The 24,369-nt window shown below is 43.0% G+C and overlaps 1 protein-coding gene across 3 annotated transcripts in view; it reads right to left on the bottom strand.

Moving 5' to 3' along the window:
• The window catches only part of XPO7 (exportin 7), a 76,913-nt gene that overhangs the window by 12,365 nt on the left and 40,179 nt on the right, over positions 1–24,369 (bottom strand). For 2 of the 3 annotated variants that reach the window (XM_060251410.1, XM_060251412.1), the window contains exons 8-20: positions 21,782–21,855; positions 15,808–15,927; positions 14,811–14,957; positions 11,603–11,775; positions 11,064–11,257; positions 9,648–9,753; positions 7,106–7,241; positions 6,496–6,569; positions 5,668–5,748; positions 3,666–3,729; positions 1,380–1,488; positions 556–662; positions 25–113 (exon numbers count right to left, since the gene is read on the bottom strand). In XM_060251410.1, coding sequence (XP_060107393.1) covers positions 25–113; positions 556–662; positions 1,380–1,488; positions 3,666–3,729; positions 5,668–5,748; positions 6,496–6,569; positions 7,106–7,241; positions 9,648–9,753; positions 11,064–11,257; positions 11,603–11,775; positions 14,811–14,957; positions 15,808–15,927; positions 21,782–21,855 — 1,474 coding nt within the window. Of the gene's footprint in view, positions 1–24; positions 114–555; positions 663–1,379; positions 1,489–3,665; positions 3,741–5,667; positions 5,749–6,495; positions 6,570–7,105; positions 7,242–9,647; positions 9,754–11,063; positions 11,258–11,602; positions 11,776–14,810; positions 14,958–15,807; positions 15,928–21,781; positions 21,856–24,369 lie in introns of all 3 variants that reach the window. The other variant, XM_060251411.1, reaches the window with a different exon arrangement.

Genomic DNA, 24,369 nt, shown 5'->3' with positions numbered 1-24,369 from the left:
AATATACATGAGGGTTAAGGATACATCCACTCGAAGAGCATCATAAAGCTGGTCTTGGCATTGAAGGCAAAGGCTATTCCCCTCAGGTCTCTCACTAGGCCAACCAATGTTCTCTATGTAAAAGGAGAGGTGTGAGTTAGACAACAGACAGATTACTTTTTCCTCCACCAGATGTAGCACAGTCTTGCTCACAAAGATAAACCCTATTGCCTTGAGAAATGTAGGGGAACACAGCCTAGTATCAGTAGCAACAAACAGTCTCTCTCCAACCTCTAACCTTGAAAAGCGCTGGAGCCTTACCTAGTATCAAGAGGCTGTCCCATCAGCCTAATGCGACACACACATCATTCCCAAGGGTTTACATACCAGTGTATAACTCTCCTCACCCAGAATAACAACTCAGGCTTTTGGACGCTTATCTTCACTAGCAGTTGTGTATCTGTGTGTGGAAGTGATCTACCCAATGAACTGTGGAGACTGGCTTAAAAGACTCTTAGCCATATAAAGATCTGTGAGATTTCAACATCTGTGGGAAAAGGCTGAAATCTTTCTTACTTTTGCTTCTTGCTCATTGAAAGTGTTGGTGCTGAACATCTGTGCCACAGTCTCAAAGGCAGCTGTGAGAGGGAGCATGAACTGCTCATATTGATCCTCATCCTCCCCTGGAAGAGAGGCACAAAGGACGATTAGGTTTTACAGTCTTCTAAAACACTCTAAAAACTGGGGCCATTGTCAGTCACAACTCCACCACCTAACTGGCCAGTCTAGTGATCTACCCTGGTACATATACTAAGCAGTAGCATACTAAATAGTTTTGGCTGGCATACCAGCTCTCTTGCTCTACCTCCACCCCCCCCCCCCAAAAGGATGTAGTTGTACTCAGATAGGCTGGGGTAGAGGGTCATAGCTGGAAGGCTGAAGCAAGTACAATCCTGAGGATGGGTTCCTTCCTCCCACAGAGCAAATAACAATTCAAAATTAGGCCCTGGAATGTTGCAATTCTTACAGTGAAGTTTTGGCTGTAAATTCTCACACTGTAGCCCCACTAGAACCCTGTTCAGAAACATCTTTTTGTACCAGACACTGCCTCAGCATTATTTTCATTCACTAAATCATATTTTTAAGTGAGTGCAATGAAAACCAGTAATGTTTTATAGTAATGTTTCTATTTGCTTCTTCTTGTGCCCTTTTCATTTTCTGGAGTACCAACATCTTCACAGATGTAGCTGTTGCATTTTCTAGGCACTTAAGTCAAAAAGGCTGCCTACCTAACCTGTAAAGAACTTCACCAGTTAAGCTGCATCCATCCCAGTTTGGCAATATATGACTAGAACATTGAAAGTTCCATAACTGGGTTTGGTAAGAATGGAGTGTAATACCTAGATCCACCATGAGGAGGCGCCCCAGTGCAGTATAGAAAGTTGTCCGACATCTCATATCACTCAGGTTGGACTGATTGTTAATACCCAAGAAAGAAAAGTGCTCACTCTGCCAAAAGAACAACAACCATTAGCAAGGAAATATAAATCTGGAGGGTGGGTGGACTGGGTACGCCTAACACACGGGAACAGTGGAAAGTCAAAAACAAAGCTTGCTTATCTCAGTACTAGCCTGGGAAGAACCACAAATGCAAAACTACTGAGCTGATGCTCTCTTGTGCTATAGCATGTGAGATACCTTTCACAGAATCTGGCACTGGAAACAGATCAAACTCTGACAGCCCCAGATTTCAAGGGTTTTTTTTGGGGTGGGGGGGAGGTGTTGGTTGCAAATAAAATGCACACACTGTACCTCTATGATACCTATATCATACCTCTATGATAACGCACTGTTTATAGTGCACAGAATAAAACCTTTTTATTGTTTGGATGCATTTATTTACTGATTAGTAAGATAATGAGCTTCATTCTGGAAGACGCGAGTTATGTTTATGTAGCATCAGCATCTACAAGTTTAAAGACCGGAACTTTAATAGTGGTACCAAATTCCAGACAAAATGAAATGACCAACTGGCTGAGCTGCTCTACATATAGCTTGAGATCCTCAGTCATGAGGCTAGATCTTTGGTTGCCAATTGAGAGATCCAGGGGAAAATGTGAAAGCTTGGTCTGTAGACTCAGATCCCGCAGAACAGGTTTCCATCTCTTATAGATGACGGAAAGGTAAGAAAAACCAGTAGTACTTCCAAATTATAAGGCAAGCTCTGCTGTCTTTCCAATATGAAGGAAAACACCACTGAGGACAGTGTGTTGTGAAAGCTGAGAGTAATGTTCATCCAATGGCATGGTTTTTAGCCATAGTATCAATATTTTTGGTACCATTTCGGGTAGTAGTTGCAAGTACAAAAGACAGAGTGCAGAGAGGACCTTCAATATTTTCAGAAGCAAGGGGCAAGCTGTGATTTATCCTGAGGTGAGAAGACCCACTGGACAGGTTTAAGTTTGTGCAGTGAAACTAGATGTTATCTCCTGAGAAGCACATCTGAGCTGTCCTTCTAAGCCTCAAAAACTGGACACCCAGCAAGGGTGGCCTGGGAGTAGGAAGGTAATCAAGAAAATTCAGAATATGAAGCACCAGCTAGTCCCTGAAGCAGTAGTCTGCAACAGGACTACAGAAGTGTTGCTCTGCACATGTGCATAACCCTGCTGGTGCATAGCCACAGAGACAACAAAGAATAAAAAGTATGCAACTGAAAATATACGAAAATGCTCATTATTTAATATTAGCACAATTGCATTTACATAATCTGTAATATTTCAGGAAGCAGTCTCTCCTGCTCACAATGGAAGTGCTAGGCATCAATACTTGGGGTCAACACTTCCAAGGGAACTCCTGGAACTGTGCTTGCAACAGGCACAGCTGCAGCAAGGTGGCAGAGTGCAGCAGACTGGAGTGCTGGGTTTGAACACAGATGAGTCAGATCCAAATCCCAACTCAGCTGTGAAGGCTTATTCTCTCAGTTTAGTATTCCCTGGATGGTTGTGAAAGGCAGGCAAATGACATAACTGTAAAGCAGCTTATATCTGGGAAAAGGCTACTGACTAATGATCCACAAGTAGCAGTGTTGTGAAGCCTGGTCTGGTCTCTCAAGTAATGTTGTGAAACAGGTGCCTCTTTAGCCCTTAGGACAGATAATTCTCAGACACAGCCTAAGTATAAGAAGCATAATTTCCTTACAGAGGCTCTATAAATAAGCTCCCCCTAGGTTCTGAGAAGAGATATGTCCTTCTATAGAAAGAAGGACATGGAAAGGAAAGGTTGAAATGTTCAAGATGTTCAAAGTGCTGACAGAGGTGTTTGGCTTCTGCAGACCTTTCACTTTCCATACAAAGTTGCTGCAGTCCCCATTTCCACCCCAACCCTGATCCCTACATTGCTACTAGGGAGACTATACAGAAGTCTCCTGTGACCATCAGGCTTGGGTCAGGGAAAATCCTCACAACCTAGGAAGAACGTAACATAGAAGAACCCCCCCCCCCAAAAAAAACAAGAAACAAAACAGCTCAAACAAGAAGCCTTCCAAAAGACCCGATAAGCTATCAGGATTCAAAGCAAGTGCTGGGAATGAAAACCTGAAAATAATTTCCTTTGACAAAGAACCGCTGACTGGCTAGAGACTCTGCTCTTGCTGGGTGAATGTTCCGAAGGATTCAGAAACCACTTACTGTGTGATTGTTCAGCATGAACTGCACAGCGCTCAGCTTCACTAGTTTCCTTACGCTGCTGTATGTAGAACGGGGGTTAAGGAAACAGAAGACAGCCCCATCAGTTATCAGCTTTTTAGAAAACCTCAGGAATGGTCATGGTGGGAGGCTACAAGAGGTGGGTTCCTTTATATAAAACAATTGCTTCAGTCACAGGCACCAGGGACAGCCAAGATCTGCATGATTTTGTCTTCAGGTTCTATTGCAAGACATGGTTGATGGCTAGACCCTGAACCCTAGGCAGACCCTTTGCCATGTAACTGCTTACGGGCCAACAAACAACATATATATTTTCATAATAGCAAAGATTATTAATATTCATGATGTGTAAACATATGTTAATGCTATCTATTTTTATATTCATGTGAAGAAATAAAATGGCTTGACTTTAATTTACACAAATTAGGCTGACCAGGCACCTAGGAAGGGATTTTTCATCTTCCTTCTGCTGTGTGGAGCCTGAAGCACTTGTTTGAGTTATTTAAATTATTTTTCCTGCAAACACCTTCCTATTATTTATTTATGCCTGCTCTTTATTTGTGGCCAGGATTTTCTCAATTTATCTGTGCTACCCTATACCATCCAGGATTTTGGGCAGGGAATACAAGAAGATGATGATGATATTGGATTTATATCCTGCCCTATACTCTGAATCTCCGAGTGGTCATAATCTGCTTTACCTCCTCCCCCACAACAGACACCCTATGAGATAGGTGGGGCTGAGAGAGCTTTTACAGCAGCTGCCCTTTCAAGGACAACTCCTACGAGAGCTATGGCTAACCCAAGGCCATTCCAGCAGCTGCAAGTGGAGGAGTGGGGAATCAAACCCAGTTCTCCCAGATAAGAGTCCACGCATTTAACCACTACACCAAACTGGCTCTCAAAGGCCTTTGGGCTGCCTTCCAAACCTGTAATTCTTTCTTTAAAAGTGCATCCTTCACTAATCCATACTTCTTTCCCAATTCAACACCTTACAAACAAAGAAAAACAAAACAAATTGTCTTAGGACTTGATTAGGAAGCTATGGCTAATATTTTTAAGTTTGGGGCCTTAATACTGTGAATGGGTCTACCTTATGGACTTTGCCTAAAGTGGCACGCCAAGAAGCCAGTACATATGATATAAAAGATTGGCTGTTTCTTAAGGATTGGTGAGGTTCTTTCAATAAGCACCAATTACTAGGAGATGGCGCTCTGATGGCTTTGTTGATGCACCTATCAGGATTTGGAGATCATCCCTGTCCCAATGAAGGGAGGGGGTAGATATATATCTTGAGTGTGAAAAACAGGTTTGGAAGAGAAAGAAACAGGCAGATATTAGGGTTTTCTCACTCTCTCTGGAGAGATCTGATTTAGGGTAACAACCTGCTGCCTTGTAAAACATCCTTGCCTCCCTGTGTGTCTACTTGCAGTGTTTCTAAACATATAAAATTCCATACATCTGCAGTGGTGTCTCCTCCAAAGGGAGTCAAATCAGGTAAGCATTGCCCCTGGAAGTTCCTGTTTCTCTGGGCAGCATGTAACACTATGAAAGCAACAATGGAATAGCTTGGAATTTGCAGCCACCTACTGGGAAGTGCTAACTCTTTTTGACTACTTATAGGATAGAGCAGGGGTGGCCAACAGTAGCTCTCCAGATGTTTTTTGCCTACAACTCCCATCAACCCCAGTCAGCATGGCCAATGGCTGGGGCTGATGGGAGTTGTAGGCAAAAAACATCTGGAGAGCTACCATTGGCCACCCCTGGGATAGAGAAAAGTAATTTTAACACACAGCAAGGAAACAAATTCAAAATGGGACAGTGGGCATTAATGGGCAGAGACGGAAGGGACTTTTTCCATTTGTAGCAAACCATCATACATCTGCAATGGAATCACAGGATGTATATTTGTGATGTGAAGAAACAGCTTAGATTTATTATGCTAACGTTGCCTCCAGCCTGTGAGGTTTGCCAGAAAGGATATCCAATGGAGAGGTCATTGAGAAGCTGCAGTGTCTTGGAGGTGATAGGTTCACATCGTCCCCAGTATTTTAAGTTGGTGATGCTACAAGGAGAAAAGAAAAAGAAAATTGGGAGAGGCTATTTTCTTAGTACTTTTCTTCATCTTCCCCCATAGTCACTGACAACAGAAGCCACAAAATACTGGCATAAAACCACTGTATTTACAATTGAATGACTAGAAAATTATCCTTCAGATAACCTTCACTACTTGGGCCCCAAAGCTACACTGGCCCAAACTGTGGCACTACAGGGCTGATTTCTGCAGCAAGGGTAAGAGAATTCTGCAGCAGTGACAACACAAACCACTGCAGTTCAGCACCATCCAACATCAGCTGCAGAATTCTAATAGCCCTTGTGTAGTTATGCCTGCAACCATAAACCCCAAGACAAAGAGCGATGGGTTTCAACTTAGGGGAGGAGAGGTAGTGAAGAGCTTAAAAAACTGAGAGAGAGCACCTGGTACATTCAACCCAGACTGAGTTTACAAGAAGGGAGCTTTTAACTATCAAACACTAAGCAATGCTTAATGGGGAGACAGACTTTGCCAACAGTCTTAGCAGACAATCAGCATTCACAATTAAGCTTGCCTTAAACTTCTTTCCTATCAGGCCATGCAACCACTGGAAACAAAAATCTTTTTTTACAATAAGGTAGCTAGTAGAGCTAAATGTGCACTTGTCTGCATTTCACATTAACCAAGCTACCTGCATGTGAACTCTGGGCTCTGCTGAAAGGCACCCTCTTTAGAGGGGAAGGCTTTCAGGCACACTCTGAAGGAGCTGGCACTTACATTTTCCCTATGAAGACACTAAGGACCATGGTCTCATCATTCAACCCTAGGACCTCTGAGAGACGGCGGTACAACTAGAAGTGGAAGACAAAAAGCAAGTGGAAAAGAAATCAATAGAATGTGTAATTTCACCTGTAAAATCTTAGCACTTGTGATACTCTCCTTGCAGTAACAAACATGCTCTCTCCAAAATTCTAACAAGGAACTACCTGCCAGCTGGGCAACAGGGCCCAGGCCCTTTTTCCTCCAAGGATCTCAGAGCCTTGCCATTTTACATTTGCCCCTGCTTTGCCAGTAGAACGCAAGTCATCCTGCTGCTTTGGCATTCTAGGTGAAAAAAAGAGACCTTCATTTGCACTGTACTAAAAGTGCTCTTTGTGTAGTTGCCTCAAAGGAGGGAATTTTAAACCCTTCAGTTGCAAAACAAGCAGGTTTCAAATACTGAGGCTGGGATGGGAGAAGAAGCATCATCCTAATCTTGCACTGGCAGTAGCTATGGTCAATCACAGTAGGAAACTGAGGACTGAATTGCCTAAGTGCTATTAGGACATAATAAAGTGTGACATGTCAATGATGAAAAGTGACATATGCCTTTAACAAGAGCATTTACCTTTGAGGATTTCTGCACCTGGTCTCCAATGTAGATCTTTCGAAACTGCTCAAAGAAGCTCAGCATGGCAAGTTCCAGCTTCTCATTGCCTGCCTGAGCCAGGCGTGAGTCAGTCAGGTTCATCAACTGAAGAACCCTGGGAAGGGAGAAAGGACAAGGCAAAAAGTTAAGGGGACGGAAGGTCAGGTAACATCAGCTAGCCTTTTTTTACTCACAAAGGAAGGTGCTGGATTTACTGAGCATAGACAAAAGCTTAGTCAGGATTAAAATGAAGACACTTCTCTACAGGAGACCACAAGATTAATTGCAAGGCAGCCTCTTGCTTTATTTCACACTAGACTAAAGCTGAAGACCCTGCAAAGACAGGTCAACAGAGCAACAAAGTATTGCTGGCAAGTTCCAGACATAAGGTCAGGCCATCTATGACTGTGACAGAGGCTTGGTTTTGGCAATGGCTAGAACTGAGACAGGCTTTGTTATGGCCCACTAGTGCCTAATTACCAGCTCTTCAACTCAGCTGCCACTGTTTGCAGGGCATAACAGCAAGAGTCAATGATGCACAGGGAATCCCTGACTAGACTCTCACTCCTTTTTTGCTGCCTCAAAACTCCTAAATGAACATTACTCTGCCCCAAGTTTTATGTCTGACTGAGGAAGCCTCATTTATAGATACTGGCCAGCGTGCAATTTTAAATGCTTATACCACATAAGGATGCTTTTAACCCAAAGAATTAGGAAAAAATGGGGAAATTCTCTTCCAGTTTATTTTTCCCTTGGAATATACCATGGGTTAGAGATCCAGTGAAAGAATTGATGGAGTGGATTAAGGATGGGCACGGAACACGAAAATGGTGGTTAATTTTGTTTCATGTTTTTAAAAAAGTTTTCTGAATGAATTGTGGTCTGTTAGCTATAGTCCTGTGGCACAGAGTGGTAAAGCTGTAGTACTGCAGTCGAAGTTCTCTGCTCACGACCTGAGTTTGATCCTGGCAGAAGCTGGGTTTAGGTAACTGGCTCAAGGCTGACTCAGCCTTCCATCCTTCTGAGGTCAGTAAAATGAGTACCCAGCTTGCTGAGGGTAAAGTGTAGATGACTGGGGAAGGGAATGGCAAATCACCCCATAAAAAGTCTGCCATGAAAACATCATGATGCAACGTCACCCTAGAGTCGGAAACGACTGGTGCTTGCACAGGGGACTACCTTTACTTTACCTTTAGTTCAGGAGGACTAGAAAGTGCTGGTGTGCTGCAATGTGATGACGTCACCTGGAAGTGGTGCAACAGTGTCACTTCCGGGTGACATAATCATTCTGGGCATGTTGTGGCACACAAGGAGGATCTCCTGCTGATAATGACAAATGCGAACCACCCCAAGAAACAAGCTGCTTTGTTTTGCGAGTCATACATAGTGTGAATACCCAAACTGATTTCAGCAAACCATGAATAATGACTCATATTTTGATTCATGCCCATCTCTATAGTGGATCTTTGCCCATCTTCCTGAAGTAACCCACAGTTTGTTCTGAAACTGCTCTCTTAGGATCTCATAGCAAAATGTGTTTCAGGATAAAGCACTGTAACAACTAGGAGGAATAACTCTTCCACTTGTGGCTTGCATCAGCAGACAGAGAAAAGAGAGCAAGGTAATTTTACTTGAACACCCCCCCCCTCCCTCATTCCTGCAGTGTCCTGTCCTGTGGTATATTTTGTTTGTGGGGCTCTCCTGGTCCTCAGAGAGGAATTTAAGGGCAAATGGCAAAAAGGGGAAGGCAGGAGAAGATCGGCTTTGCCAACTCCTTCCACTCTTCTACCTCCACATGAAAACAGGTCAAGATGGATAGCCATGTTAGTCTGCCTATAGCAGCAGAAAAGAGCAAGAGTCCAGTGGCACCTTAAAGACTAAGGAAATTTGCTCTTTTCTACTCCACATGAAAGTTGACATGAAACACCTATGAAGGATTAGAAAGTGGTTTAGCATTAAAATCCCTCTCAAATTGGGTTTGGTTTGAAGAGGGCTGAAGGTATGCTACAGATGAATATAAAGAAAAACTCTTGAGCCAAGCAAAGTGGAATTCTGCAACCTGCATAACTTATGCCAACCCCCTGCTTACTCTGTGTAAATTACTCTGGCTTTGCTAGTCATGGGAATGGACATTAAGCTATTACTAGCTTCCCCCAGCTTCTAAGGTTTGTCCATGCACTGGCCATGGACTTTTACAGATCATCTTTACCACTATCAAAGACACAGAAGACATGCTTTTAACTGAAGGGAGATTCTCAGGATGTCTTCTGTGCCCAACAACTACTTACGACCTTGTGCAAATGTAGAAGAGAGGAATGCCCACAACAAAAGGTGATATTCACTGAATTTCTTACCCAGCCACCAGATACATTAATTTCACTATCTGTCAATTTTTCCTTACAGCTCTTCCCAAGTCAAGAGTTTTCAGCTTGGAGAGAAAGAGTGTGTGGTACAAGGGGAGTGAGTGAGGCTATCCTTCAAGAAATGCTTATGAGAAATTCAGGAGTATACTGGCTCGTACCGACAAACCAACTCGCCATCCATTGCATCCTGCTCATCCGTGCTGGCAAATGATACCCGGCCACCAATCACAGCCCCAATGATGTAGACAAGCCACGTCAAGCGTCCTGAAATCAGAAGAGGCCAGAGTCCAGATCCACAGAAGCGATTCACTGAAAACTAAGATGAAGGCCTACAAGATTTCACATCAGTGATGGAGAGGATAAGATAGACCAAGGGTGGCCAAACTTGCTTAATGTAAGAGCCACACAGAATAAATGTCAGGTGTTTGAGGGAGGGAGGAAGGAAGATGGGTGGTGGAAGAAGAGGGAGAGATGAAAAGAAATCAACTTTAACTTTAAATGCTTTCTTCAAGCTGCCAGCTGACTTGGCTTGGAGAAGTGTTTTAAAGAGAGAAATGCCTTCTCCAAGTCGGCTGATGGGGCAGTTAGGTCTTTAAGAGCCACACAATATGTATGAGAAGAGCCACATGTGGATCCCAAGCCACAGTTTGGCCACCCTTGTTAGATCATCTACTGAGGAGGGTTAGATTTAAGGGGAAGGAGATCCATTTGCTTCCCCCCTCCCCGCAGTTTCCTTTAACAAGCTGACAAAGCCATTTAAATTAATATGGAAATAGGTTCAATTTTCCCATTCTCCATTTGACCTCCGTGCTAAACTGAACCTGCCAGTTCCTCTAATTTTTTACATTCTAAAGTATTAGGAGACTATTTCTTTTTTCTGTTTGGGTTTTTTCCCCTGGGGGGGTATTTTTTAGTGTGTGCGTGCACCGGGAAGTCATGGCTACCTCTGATGACTGACCCCTACTGCAGGATATTCAAAGAGATGGCTGAATAAAGTCTCTCTCTGTCCTCCCAACTGCTGGTATTCCAAGAAGGCCTCCCATCCAAGTACTTGCCAGAGTTGACCCTGTTTAGCTTCTGACACCTGACAAGATCAGGCTTTCCTGGGCTACCCAGGTCAGGGCAAATCCTTGACTATTTCTGTTCCCCTTCTCAACAAACTTGTAAGAAACCACAGAACACGTGGCAACAGACAAAACTGGTCATCATATTCCTACTGTTGTCCTACCATGCTTGCCTCACAGGCAAAACTCCCAGTTTCTGGAATAAACAATCTAATCATTTTATTTAAGATACTTGTACTACACTTTGTACTCTAATCATTTTATTTAAGATACTTGTACTCTCTTCAGTTTCCACTATGGCAAATGTATATTTTGTTTTCCCAGTAAGTTTGTTTAAAGCAGTTAAGATTCAAACAGAAAAAGAACGAAGCTCCAAGATTCACTACACATTAGTACAGAATTGTGCAAAGCTCTTAGGGCTGGCTGCTGTACCCCATGATGACTCATCCCAGTCCAAGAGCTTTCTGGTTTGATAGTACATCTATGCTGCTCCCCTCTTTAGGCACATACCTTCCTGCACTGCTACATCCACAGGGATGGCTGTTGCACTCTGTAAGAGCTCCTGATAGGTCTGGGCTGATTGGTCAAATAGCTGCACGAGGAGAGCACAAGTCTTCTCATATTCACAGCGTCCAATGGTGGACAACTGGTCAAGCTGCTGCTGCACTAGACCCGTGTCATCCAGCGGATCTTCCAAGCCGTCTCTGTATATGGGGGAAGCAGAAAGGCAGAAAATTAAAAAATACTGTTTGCAGCAGACTGAACAACCCCATTCCCCACCAAAAGGGGGGGGAATGCTACTTCCCCCCACCCCCAAACTTCACCACAGGTCTTCAAATCATGTGCTCTCTGCTTGAAAGTTCATCACGGGGGCCACGAGAGTGCTGGCAGCATTTAGGACATACAGGCACTCATAAGAATTACTCCTAGTGTGATCTTATTACTTTCAGAAATTCTTGGGCCAAAGAAAAGAGGAAAGGTCTAAGAGTACTAAGGAATACAAATGCTCTCCTTCTACAGCTGTAGATGATTGGTTTCTTAGCCTCTACCTCAATATTATGTGCACGGACTCCAGCCTAGAAGTGATGTAAGCTTTGGTGACTTCAGGTGTGTATGTCTCCAGCATGTGGGGCTCTGTTGCTTTAACATAAGGAACGGATGCTGCTAACCGCTGCCACAGACTTAGGAGGTAATGTACGCTGTTTGGAGCAAATTCCCAGTGCTGCAAAAAAAAAAAAAGGAAAGAAGCTGCTCAACCCTGGTGAATGCTGTTTTCATGCTTGCTACTGCTCTTCATGGTATTTCAAGCACTTCTACTTCCTGTCCAAGTACACACAATGCAGATTACAGAGAATATAAAATAATAAATGTTACCAGCATTGAAGTATTCACTATTTCAAAACAGCAGCAATAAAATGACTAAGTTCTTAGAAGCATCAAATTTTTGTATTATTTGTAGTTGTGATAAAAACAGTAATGATGTTAACATTTTGTAGTAGCGATAAATAGATTTAGACAGGACCAAATTAAAAAAACTAAAATTAACTAACATTTATTTTATGTTATTTATAGTCCACCTTTCTCACTGAGACTCAAGTAATGAAAGTCAATACATTCAACAGGTTGGGACATCCAACAAGCAGGACAATAGGATTACTAAAACACCATCTGCAGTGGTAGATGATAAAACAGTAAAATCTAGAAAATAAAAACTCACACACATTAAGAATCATCAGGAACCCAGAGCATAAAAGATGCTTAAATATTCTAAGTAAAACACAATAAATAAAAGACCTGGGTAAAATAAATGCATCATTGCTGATACCCAAAACATAGTAAAACTGGTGCCAGATAAATACCTGTGGACAGGGTGTTCCATAGTCGAGATACCACCCCAGGGAGAGCTTGGTCTCATGTGGCCACTCATCTTATTTCAGATAACGGGGCACATGGAGCAAAGCTTCTGCAGAAGAGTACGGTCACTGAGCTGGTTTCACATAGAAGCAAGAGTGACTTTTGCACAGCATGTGTGACTAATCAAATTAAAACTACTGAAGAGACTAGCATAAGAACATAAGAGAAGCCATGTTGGATCAGGCCAATGGCCCATCCAGTCCAACACTCTGTGTCACACATTGGCCAAAAAACAAACAAACAACCCCAAGTGCCATCAGAAGGTTCACAAGTTGGTCTAGAAGTCCTTCCACTTTGGCCCCCCAAGCACCAAGAATACAGAGCATCACTGCCCCACACAGTTCCACTAATATACTGTGGCTAATAGCCACTGATGGACCTCTGCTCCATATCCAATCCCCTCTTGAAGCTGTCTATGCTTTTAGCCGCCGCCACCTCCTGTGGCAATGAATTCCACATGTTAATCACCCTTTGGGTGAAAAAGTACTTCCTTTTATCCATTTTAACCTGTCTGCTCAGCAATTTCATCGAATGCCCACGAGTTCTTGTATTGTGAGAAAGGGAGAAAAGGACTTCTTTCTCTACTTTCTCCATCCCATGCATAATCTTGTAAACTTCTATCATGTCACTCCGCAGTCGACGTTTCTCCAAGCTAAAGAGCCCCAAGCGTTTTAACCTTTCTTCATAGGGAAAGTGTTCCAAACCTTTAATCATTCTAGTTGCCCTTTTCTGGACTTTTTCCAGTGCTATAATATCCTTTTTGAGGTGCGGTAACCAAAATTGTACACAGTATTCCAAGTGAGATCGCACCATCAATTTATACAGGGGCATTATGATACTGGCTGATTTGTTTTCAATTCCCTTCCTAATAATTCCCAGCATGGTGTTGGCCTTTTTTATTGCAATCGCACACTATCTTGACATTTTCAGTGACTTATCTACCATGACCCCAAGATCTCTCTCTTGGTCAGTCTCTGCCAGTTCACACCCCATCAACTTGTATTTGTAGCTGGGATTTTTGGCCCCAATGTGCATTACTTTGCACTTGGCCACACTGAACCTCATCTGCCATGTTGACGCCCACTCACCCAGCCTCAATAGATCCCTTTGGAGCATCTCACAATCCTCTCTGGTTCTCACCACCCTGAACAATTTAGTATCATCTGCAAACTTGGCCACTTCACTGCTTACTCCCAACTCCAAATCATTAATGAACAAGTTAAAGAGCATGGGACCCAGTACTGAGCCCTGCGGCACCCCACTGCTTACCGTCCTCCACTGCGAAGACTGTCCATTTATACTCACTCTCTGCTTCCTATTAATTAGCCAGTTTTTGATCTACAAGAGGACCTGTCCTTTTACTCCATGAATCCTGAGGTTACTAAGGAGCCTTTGATGAGGAACTTTATCTAAAGCTTTCTGGAAGTCAAGGTAAACAACATCTATTGGGTCCCCTTTGTCCACATGTTTGTTCATCCCCTCAAAGAACTCTAACAGGTTAGTGAGGCAAGATCTTCCCTTACAGAACCCATGCTGAGTCTTCTTCAGTAACTTGTGTTCATCAATGTGCCTACTCATTCTGTCCTTGATAATGGTTTCTACCAACATTCCTGGTATTGAAGTCAGACTGACTGACCTGTAGTTTCCCAGATCTCCTCTGGAACCCTTTTTAAAGATGGGGGTGACATTTGCTACCTTCCAGTCCTCAGGAACGGAGGCAGATTTCAATGAAAGATTACATATTTTTGTCAGGAGATCCAGAAGTTCAACTTTGAGTTCTTTCAGAACCCTTGGATGCATGCCATCCGGACATGGTGACTTATTAGCTTTTAATTCGTCAATCAGTTGTAGGACCTCCTCTCTTGTCACCTCAGTCTCAGGTCTTTAAACACCCCTTCCAAAATTAGTGGTTCTGAAGCGGGCAAACACTTCTCATCTTCCACAGTGAAGATGGAGGCAAAGGACATCTGACTACCCTTGCATTTCTAAAGTGAAACACATGCTCAAAGTTTTAGGCTTTGACTGCCCTCACTTCCCCCCCACCCGCCGCTATTTTAGAATAAGAATGCTGCAAAGTTCCTCTATTTCCACTCCACTGGGTAAAATGAAGTGCAAATCTTCTGTTACTAAAGAAAAGTTTTATATATCCACAGAAAGCCTGAAAAAACAGGACTGCTGCTTTGAAATGTGATTACAGGTTGCATAATCTCCCATCCAGTTCCAAAATGATTAGGTGAAGATTTACAAAGTAATGGGTGCTGCCCCAAGCTGCAAAATCTCTCTATCCTCCCACCCCCTTGTCCTTCCCAGCAGCAAAGTAAACTGAACAGCTCAGCTTCCTACCTGTAAGCTGGTCACTGTAAAGTTGGCGATGAGACGGATGACCTCAGGGTAGTTTTCCACTTTCACCAGCTCCCCTAGCTGGTAATTGCTTTTCAGTCGAGCCAGAAGTCGACAGAACTCATGGTAGTTGTTTGGGTCTGACAAGCTCTGAGAAACAAATGAAAAAGATATTGTAAGGCTATCAAGCCTAAATGGCTTTCAGCACTGGAATGAGGAATCTCCCCCCTCCCCAAACTTTAGATGCATGAAACCACTACACTTCATCCTATCGTTCATAGTGTCCAATGCATAGAATTCCAAAAAGCTGCAGAGAACTACACTTACCACCTAGGGTTTCAGCTCTCTGAAAGGCCCTACCAAGTACTGCGTAAGTCTAATTCATGTTCAAAGAAAAAACTCTTGACAACTCAAACCAATCTACACATAATAGAGGTTACTTCAGATGCATCATAGCAGCATCACTCAAAATTACTCTGTACCATGAATACAATGGGTATACATCTAGCATTCGGTAAATTAGATTTAAAGTAAGTGGACAATGCCTGCTGAGATTTCTGAAGGGGAGTGGGGGCAAACAGAACTTCCAGCAGCCCAAATGCAGAGCTACAATCTCCATTTCATGTACCTTCTTAATGTCTAGAAGAAAATTGTTAATGTATCATTTATGTTATATATCATTTAACAAATTATGTTTGTGTAATAATTCATAAATGATGCATAAAGCAGCTCATCACATGGAGTCTTAGTGTAAAATTTGTTTTATGACAAAATCATCAGCCTTGCAGTCACCTGTTATCCACTCAACCTTTTTTCTTGGATGGTGCGATGGATACTCAAAAAGACCATTTATATGCTCAGGTTTTGGGTTGCTATTCCTACACTCCTCTTTCCCCCCTATTTTGATGGAGGCATTTCAGAGCACCAAGTTGCAGCTATACTAAGCAATTTGTTAGAATGAACACAAACCAACTCCCACTTAGAATTTTGACAGACTCACCTGGGGGTTTTCCAGTATTCGTTTAACACCATCAACGAGATGAGACAGGAACTTTGCTCTTTCTGCATTGTTAAACAGGGATCTACGGACAGAAGCAATTTGCACTAGACACGATAAGACCTAAAAAGAACAATAAAACAAATTTCACATGATATGAAAGTGCCTGTGACAAAACTTAACATGTAACATTCTCAGACATTTTGAACCTATGGAAGCCCCTTCTCTGGGAAAAGGAGGGGGGAGAAATACAAGTAGCATTTATTCATCATCAGATCTAAACGTTACTATTTTTAAGAACTTAAAAATGCATTATGCTTAACTCAGTTAAGACACATTGCACTGCTTGTGACATTTATAAAATTAAAGACTTTGGTTTTATTTAATCAATAATTTTCAAACATTTCCAGTCTGAAACAGAACAGCAAACTATGTACCCTAACCATATGCTAGATTTGTTCCATGTCAGAAAACGGTAAACAAACATGAATTAAAATATAACTACTCAAAACATAGCGAGCAAGAGGAAGACTGTATTTATCTGGCGTTAAGACAGATTTCTCTCCATATAGTCAGTAGTGCCCAAAAACAATACAAAACTTGTTGCACCAGTTTACCTTAAGTGTCAGTGGGGTTAGCATAATCCCTACGGGCAAGCTTCCTTACTTCAAACTACTTTCAACTAATGGTTACCTCAGTACTAACTAATCATAGGATTATGGATTATCAGCAAATCTTGATGTTGAGCTAAACTTTAAAACATTCTTCAGTCGTGTATCTCAAAATACTACCACATCTCAACTTTCTTCTAATCAGAAAAAAACAGGTTGCTTACCTGCAACTGATGATCTTCGAGTGGTCATCTGTGCAGTCACACACATGGGGGTCTTACCTTTGGCAATGGATCCTAACCTCGGAGACTCCAAAAGCTTGCTTGAGCGTTATTTTTGGCGTGCTTTCTGTCTCGCCCTGGGGAGCAGGCACCGATTGCGCATGCCTGGAGCGAGCGGAAGGTGCCCCTCCCACTCAGTTTCTTCCAGTTGTTACTGACATCCATGCAGGAAAAAGCAAAGAGCCAGCAGAGGGGATGGCTGGGTAGGCATGTGTGACTGCACAGATGACCATTTGAAGATCATCAGTTACAGGTAAGCAACCTGTTTATCTTCATCGTGGTCTCTGTGCAGTCCCACACATGGGTGATTAACAAGCTGAACACAGGAGGTAGGTGCTGGCAATTGGTAAGCAAACATAATAGTTCACATATGGACACACACCTTGCACTACATTGTACTCACATGGAGAAGTATTAGTGAAAGATTGAGCAGAGGACTGCCTGGCCAAAGGAGGCATCACGTCTAGCACGAATGTCCAGGGCATAATGAGCAACGAACGTGGACGGAGAGGACCAGGTTGCAGTGGCACAAATATCCTCCAAGGATACTCCTTGCAGAAATGCCGAAGAAGTCGAGACGGCTCTAGTATAATGAGCTCTGAGTCCGACAGGTAATGGCTGTTTAGCAGTCTCATAACACAACCAAATCACACTAGACACCCATTTGGAAAGCCTTTGGGTGGATATCTTGAAGCCTTTATGGGGCTTGCCATAGGCTACAAATAAATTAGTGTCCTTTCGGAAAGGTTGTTTACGTGCAAGATAGAAGGATAAGGCTCTCTTCACATCGAGAGTATGCAGTATCCTTTGACCTGAGTCTTTGGGTTCCGGAAAGAAGGCTGGTAAGGAAGTAGCACTTGAAAGGTGGAAAGGGGAGATGACCTTCGGGAGAAAGGCGGGGTTCGTCCAAAGAACCACCTTGGAACCATGGAAGACGGTATAAGGTGGATCAGAGTGGAAGGTGCACAGATCACTTGCTCGTTTACCTGAGGTAAGGGCAACCAATAAGACAGTCTTCCAAGAAAGTAAATGTAAGTCAACAGATGCTAAGGGCTCAAAGGGAGTTTTAACAAGCTGGGCTAGGACTAGAGATAAACTCCAAGCTGGAACAATGGGTTTAACTGGGGGATGCAGAAGCAGAAGTCCCTTGAGGAAAGCTTTAGAAAAATGGTGGGAAAAAAACTGTCTGACCATCAACAGGAACATGGAACGATGAGATGGCAGACAAATGAACCTTTAATGAAGAGTAACCAAGTCCTAAAGCCTGCAAGGACAAAAGGTACTGTAGAATAGAGGAGATAGGAGCTATGTCTGGATTAATGTCATGAGATTGTACATGAGTGAAGAAGCGCTTCCATTTGAGAAGGTAGGAACATCTAGTGGAAGGTTTCCTAGCGTTGAGGATAACATGTTGCACTTCCAGGGGCAGTGTTATGGCCGGATCTTCCACGCTGTGAGGCATAGAATCTGAGGATTGTGGTGCCAGACTTCACCTTGATGTTAAGTGAGGAGGTCGGGTATCATAGGGAGGCGGCAATAGGAGTGGTGGGATAGCTGAAGAAGCCTCATGAACCACAGCTGTCTTGGCCACACGGAGTGATGAAAATGCAGTCTGATCTTGGATGATCTTGAGGATCGAGCGTGTGATGAGTGGAAATGGAGGGAACAGGTAATGGAGACCTCCCGTCCAAACATGGAGAAATGCATCGTTGCTCCCCCTCATGTAGAAGCGACGGCATTTGGTGTTGAGTCGTGTGGCAAAGACATCAACATTGGGGCTCCCGAAGCAACGGAAGATGCGGTGAAGATGTGCAGGGTTGAGTGACCATTTGTGGTCGTCCAGTTGAAACCGGCTGAGAATGTCTGCTAGAGTGTTCTCCACTCTGGGTAGATGGATTGTGATGATGTAAATGTTGTGCTTGATGCACCATTTCCATAGGGCAATGGAGAGATGGCAAAGTCGAAGAGATTTCATTCCCCCTTGTCTGTTTATATAGAAGACGGTTGCCATGTTGTCTGATGTGATTTGAACATCATGACCCGTTAGGGAAGGAAGGATTGAAGGGACCTGTGGACCGCTATTAGTTCCAAGCAGTTGATGTGGAAATTTCTCTCTGCAGAAGACCACAGACCCAACAGTCTTGTCCTCCAAGTGGGCTCCCCAACCCCACTTTGAGGCATCTGTGGCGACATTTGCAGTAGGGGAAGGCAGGATGAAGGGCATCCCCTGAAGCAAGTTGGGCTGAAGGGTCCCCTGAAGCAAGTTGGGCTGAAGTTGGGTGCAGTGAGAATCATAGTTTGGGGCTGCCTGTGAGGATGGAAGGCGCAGGCAAACCAAAGTTGCAGAGGCCTCATCAGAAGCCTGGCGAATTTGATAACAGATGTAGTTGCTGCCGTGTATCCCAGAAGATGTTGAAACACGACAGCAGGTTGAGTTGGAGATTGAAGAATAGCAGTGGCAGTCGCTATGAGTTGTAGACTGCGTGGAAGAGGAAGGAAAACCATATGAAGGTGCGTGCAGAAGCAGACACCCATGAACTGTAAGTCCTGGGTAGGGGTGAGTTGGCAAGGTTCACACACAGACCTAAGGATGCTAGAAGCGACAGCATGACTTGAATGTCCCGTTTGAGCTGTTGAGGTGACTGAGCAATCAGAAGCCAGTCGTCCAGGTACGCGAAGATGGTGATATCTCGAAGACACAGAGCTTCGGCCACCACTGCCATACACTTTGTGAAAATGTGAGAGGCCGTGGACAGTCCGAATGGGAGGGCCCGATATTGGAAGTGGGGGTGACCCATGGCGAATCTCAGGTATTTCCGGTGTTGAGGCCTTATGTGGAAGTGGGCATTCTGAAGGTCTAGGGATGCCATCCAGGTGTTCTGCGGGATTAATGGCAGGATTGACTGAACGGAGATCATTCTGAATTTTTTGCAAATAATCTGTTCGTTGAGTTTCCTGAGATCTAGAATTGGATGCCTGCCTCCGTCTCAGAGTCGAGAACTGAATCGACGATTCTTGATAAAGCTGGGTTGAGACTTGGGTGGATGACTCACGAAGTTCTCTATACAGGGGAGAAACCTCAACGTTTCGATATGTGCTCGGTTCCCTATACGGGGAGAAACCCCGATGTCCCGGAATGCGTTTGGATCCAAAAGATGTCTGGGGTCTGGTTCCAGGATATCCAAAGGCAGGGAGCTGTGGAGAGATGGAGATCTGGATGGGATTGGAATCACATCTGTGGAATGAGCGAGCTGAGGCATCTCAGTGATGATGTCAGTGGGTGCCATGAGTTCTGCAGGCAAAAGAGTTGGGATTACATGCTGCGACGAAGCTGAAGCCGTCAAGAGCCGAGGTGGAAGTCGAAGTTGAGGCCATCAAAGCCGAAGGTGCCAATTTAGCAGAAGGCTTGCTGGTTTTGGCTGTAGATTCCTGATGTTTCTTGGGTGCCGAAGCGGATGATTCCAAGTGACAGCTCGACTTCTTAGACTTGTGAGTGGACTTGGTGTGGCAGGAAGCAGATTTGTCGGACTTATGTTTTCTTAGCGATGCTACGGCGGCCGACGCAGCCAAATCTCCCTCTCGAGGTGGGGGAGGTGGCGAATTGCTGGAAGTGGGCATAGCCTGCAGAGACTTTTCAAGTAGAAAGCTCTGAAGTCTGGCGGCCCTGTTCTTTCACACCTGCTTGCCGAAACCAGCACAGTGGGTGCAAGAGTCGACCCTGGCAAAAAAGACAGTGGGAATGACTGTCAGTGGACGAAATTTTAGCTCTGCATCTGTGGCACTTTTAAAAAGTAGTTTTCCTTTCCATACGCTCTGGACAGGGGAGGGGAGGAAGGAGAAAAGAAAAGCACAGAATAAGGCTCTTTAAAAAAAAAAAAGACAGGGACAAAATTATTAGAGAAAGAAATACAATGCAGAAGGAGGAATACGATACCACAGGAACACAAAGAGATGGAGAGAAGTACGAGCTAAGGAGGGAATGCAACGAGGTAGGTGTTGTCCGAGCGGTGTTAAGGAAGAAGCTGAGTGGGAGGGGTGCCTTCCGCTCGCTCCAGGCATGCGCAGTCAGTGCCTGCTCCCCAGGGCGAGCCAGAAAGTGCGCCAAAAATAACGCTCAACGGAGCTTTTGGAGTCTCCAAGGTTAGGATCCGTTGCTGAATGAAAGATCCCCATGTGTGGGACTGCACAGAGACCATGATGAAGATCCTGATATCCGCATTTTTATTGTTATTATAATGGACGTCAGAAAAAGAAAGGTTTTCATGGTTTCTCCGTTCTTTCTTATAGCAAGACTGTCTGCCGATTTGGTGCATCTATTTCTTCAATGATCAGATATACTTCAAAATGTTCCACCACTACTACTAAAGTGATACTGCATCCCCATCAACTGCATCCCCATCAACTGATTTTATTGCATTATAGCTGAAAACCACACATACTTTAAAAATCTAAGCAGTTTCCTTCATATGCAGCTAAACATGGGGGAATGTTTACATATCTCAAGTATAGAGGAACTGAAATTGCCTAATACTTCAGATTACATTACACAGTTATTAGAGAGCTTTTCAAGAGAATAAAGGACAACTGAAGCACAACATTTAAGACCATTGTGAAAAGCACTTATTTTAGCATTCTAAGACAGAAAGTATTTCCTAAGAGGTTTTCACACCCCCCCCCTTTCCCACTAGTCAAACTAAAAAAATCCTCAATTTCTCTCCCCTCAGGCCTTCACTTTACATTTATAAACCTGTGCAAAAGTTAAAGAAATTATTTGCCTGGAGTTTTTCTGGTTTTTTAATTGATAAATCATAGTTGTGACCTTTGAGCATTCTTGCTAAACACTGTAAAAGTATTTTAGGGTTCAGATTAATGGAATTATTTCTGGCTAATATAAAAAATGCGTATGGAAGTGTAGACTGCAATGACACTATAGAAGTTGTGGGAAGAAAAGGGAAATACACAGCCGGCCAATCTTATGGTGTATGCATGCAAGTCAGATCTTTCCTGATACCAATATGCCATCAACCAAGCAGAATTTTGGAAGGATGAACATCCATGCCCAATAATTAGAAATGCCACACTCACCAATGGTGAAAATGTAGGAGGGATGGAATGGTAGAGGTCAAAAAACAGTTGTAAGGTTGAGGAATCTAAAAATGCTGGAAGAGAAAAGTAATACATAATTATGAATTCCATCACATAGAAAGAACACCCAGGAAACTTATTTCACACCAACACTGATCACTAACTCTGGCCCAGAACTCTGCTCAGTATCCAGAAGTGTTAGGGCAATGAATGAAGTTCTCTCCAAACTGCCTCCCTTGTGCTGACAGCCAATGTCTTCTGCTATGCAGTGAGGGGAAGTGCTCTGTTAAAATGCAGTATTCAGTTTTCTTTGCTTACTTAATTTATGGCTGACCTTCTGCTGACGCTTAAAGTGGCTTACAAAAATATTTTAAACATTAATCAGATGGCATAAGATAGCCAATAAACAATGCAGTAGGACTAAAAAAAAAAGAGAAGTCTCCTGTGCAAGTACCAGTTGTTTCCGACTCTGGGGTGACGTCGCATCACAATGTTTTCACAGCACACTTTTTATGGGGTGGTTTCTCATTGCTTTCCCCAGTCATCTATACTTTACCCCCAGCAAGCAGGGTACTCGTTTTACCAACCATGGAAGGATGGAAGGCCGTGTCAACCTTGTGCTGGCTACCTAAACCCAGCTTCTGCCGGGATCGAACTCAGGTCGTGAGCAGAGCTTGGACTGCAGTACTGCAGCTCACCACTCTGCACCATGGGGCTCCTTTCAGCAGGACTAGAACCACATAATTGGAGAACAATGCAAACAAACAAGAATAAAGCCCTGACTGAGGTACGACATACCATAACGCAGAAAGCGGGCTCAAGCATGAAGATCCACAGAAATGGAAAAGCAAAGCTGAGTCATCCCTACCATCAGTGGCCAGCATGCTGGCCTTTACTCTATGTTGCAGCAGCATACACGCAGTAGTAATTAATCCCATTCTAACTATTAACTAGACAACATGAGTCCACAAACATTAAATGGAGTCATGGCCTTAAAACTGGCTTGTATCAGCAAAGCTTGCTGAATACGACTTTCCTGTCTCCTGCTGCAACCCAATGAGTCCTGCAAAATTCTGCACCTGGGGTCAGGAGATATTCATGAACAGGAAACAGGAGCAAAGTGGTCTAAAATAGGGTGTGTGTGGAGAAAAATTATTCCCATTCCTTTGCCAACAGGATAATACATATCATTAGTTTTCAAAATTGTAAAGAATTTTAAAATTTCTTTACAAAATGTTAACTATGTGGATTTTCTCTGATGGTATACCATATTTCTCATAGTAGTTACTTAAAAAAATAAATTTTGTCAAGATTTCAGAGCTTTTGATCATGAGCAAATTTTTTCTCAAAATTACTGACAGTTTGTCCTACACACCTATTTACATAAACAGGTGGTTACTTCTCCTAGAATGTACAAAAAAATTGACAGAACAAATCCATGAAACACCTTTGAAATACAGCTGAATTCTGGTATATTAAGTAATCAAATCCATTGCTTTAAATCCACTGATAGCTCAAATTCTATATGAAACTATCACATAAAACTTCTCCATTGAATTAATTATACCCACCTGTGAAACACCACTTGCTATTACTTATTCTTTATTGTTGAAATGTTCTATTTGTGTTTTTCATATACTATGACACTATTATTGTTACTTATAAAACTGACTGTTAATAACATAGCTACATAAAGAATCAGCACTTAAGAAGAATGAAGAGTTACAGTAATTGTGCTGCCTGTTTTGGTACTCTTGACTTGGCAGTACCTAGTTTTTAGTTAAAATAATTTCTTCGATCTGTGAACACCTTCCCAAGTTACATGCCTACTTATAAAATCCTTCTTTGCAGCTGTCCTTCACAAAGAAAGTCCTTTGCCCCTACCTTGTTTTTCTTTTTAAGCTCACTATGACAGAATATTGGCTCTAATGGAAAACAGAACATTGGAAAATAATGTAATCCATCAATTCAGTTGGAATAGATAAAACAAAGCAAAGCTAGTTATGAAATTTCTGCCAATTTGCAGTTCCCTGTTTAAACCGGAGATCTTAGAAAGCACGGCTGTTTCAGAATTTAAACATATGGACGGTCTTAAATATTCAGTGCTGAAGAATAAAAGTAACATGTAGGGGCAAATCAGAAGAAAACATTTACTGTTAGTATTACAGAAAGATGTAGTAGTCAGTCAACAACTGTAGTGGGTTTTTGGTTAAGGCCCCATCCTAACCTACTTCAGGCCACCATTTAAGTGGTAAAGCACTCTTTCAAAGCATTTATATCTTGTACAGACTGAGAAGCAGCCTAAACATCCTAGTCTTGTAACATAGTTTATTTGATGTATTTATACCCTTTTTTTTCAGACAGATGGGTTCCCAAAGTGGTTTATAATTCAAATCTATTACACTTTTAAAACTGAAACCATTTCAGAGATGCACAGTTTTTTCTTTGTTGTTGTTTTACTTAATAAAATAAGCTTCACCAAATGCTGCACCATCTGTTAGGAGCTGATAGAATGTTGAGAAACTGGGACTATCAGTTGGCAGAGATGATAGTTCCAGATGTCAGCAACATCACTCCAGCTGCTGGGC

Source organism: Heteronotia binoei, chromosome 12 (genome assembly GCF_032191835.1).
Source record: "Heteronotia binoei isolate CCM8104 ecotype False Entrance Well chromosome 12, APGP_CSIRO_Hbin_v1, whole genome shotgun sequence".
NCBI classification, from domain to species: Eukaryota; Metazoa; Chordata; class Lepidosauria; order Squamata; family Gekkonidae; genus Heteronotia; species Heteronotia binoei.
This window is presented reverse-complemented; position numbering and strand designations above follow the sequence as displayed.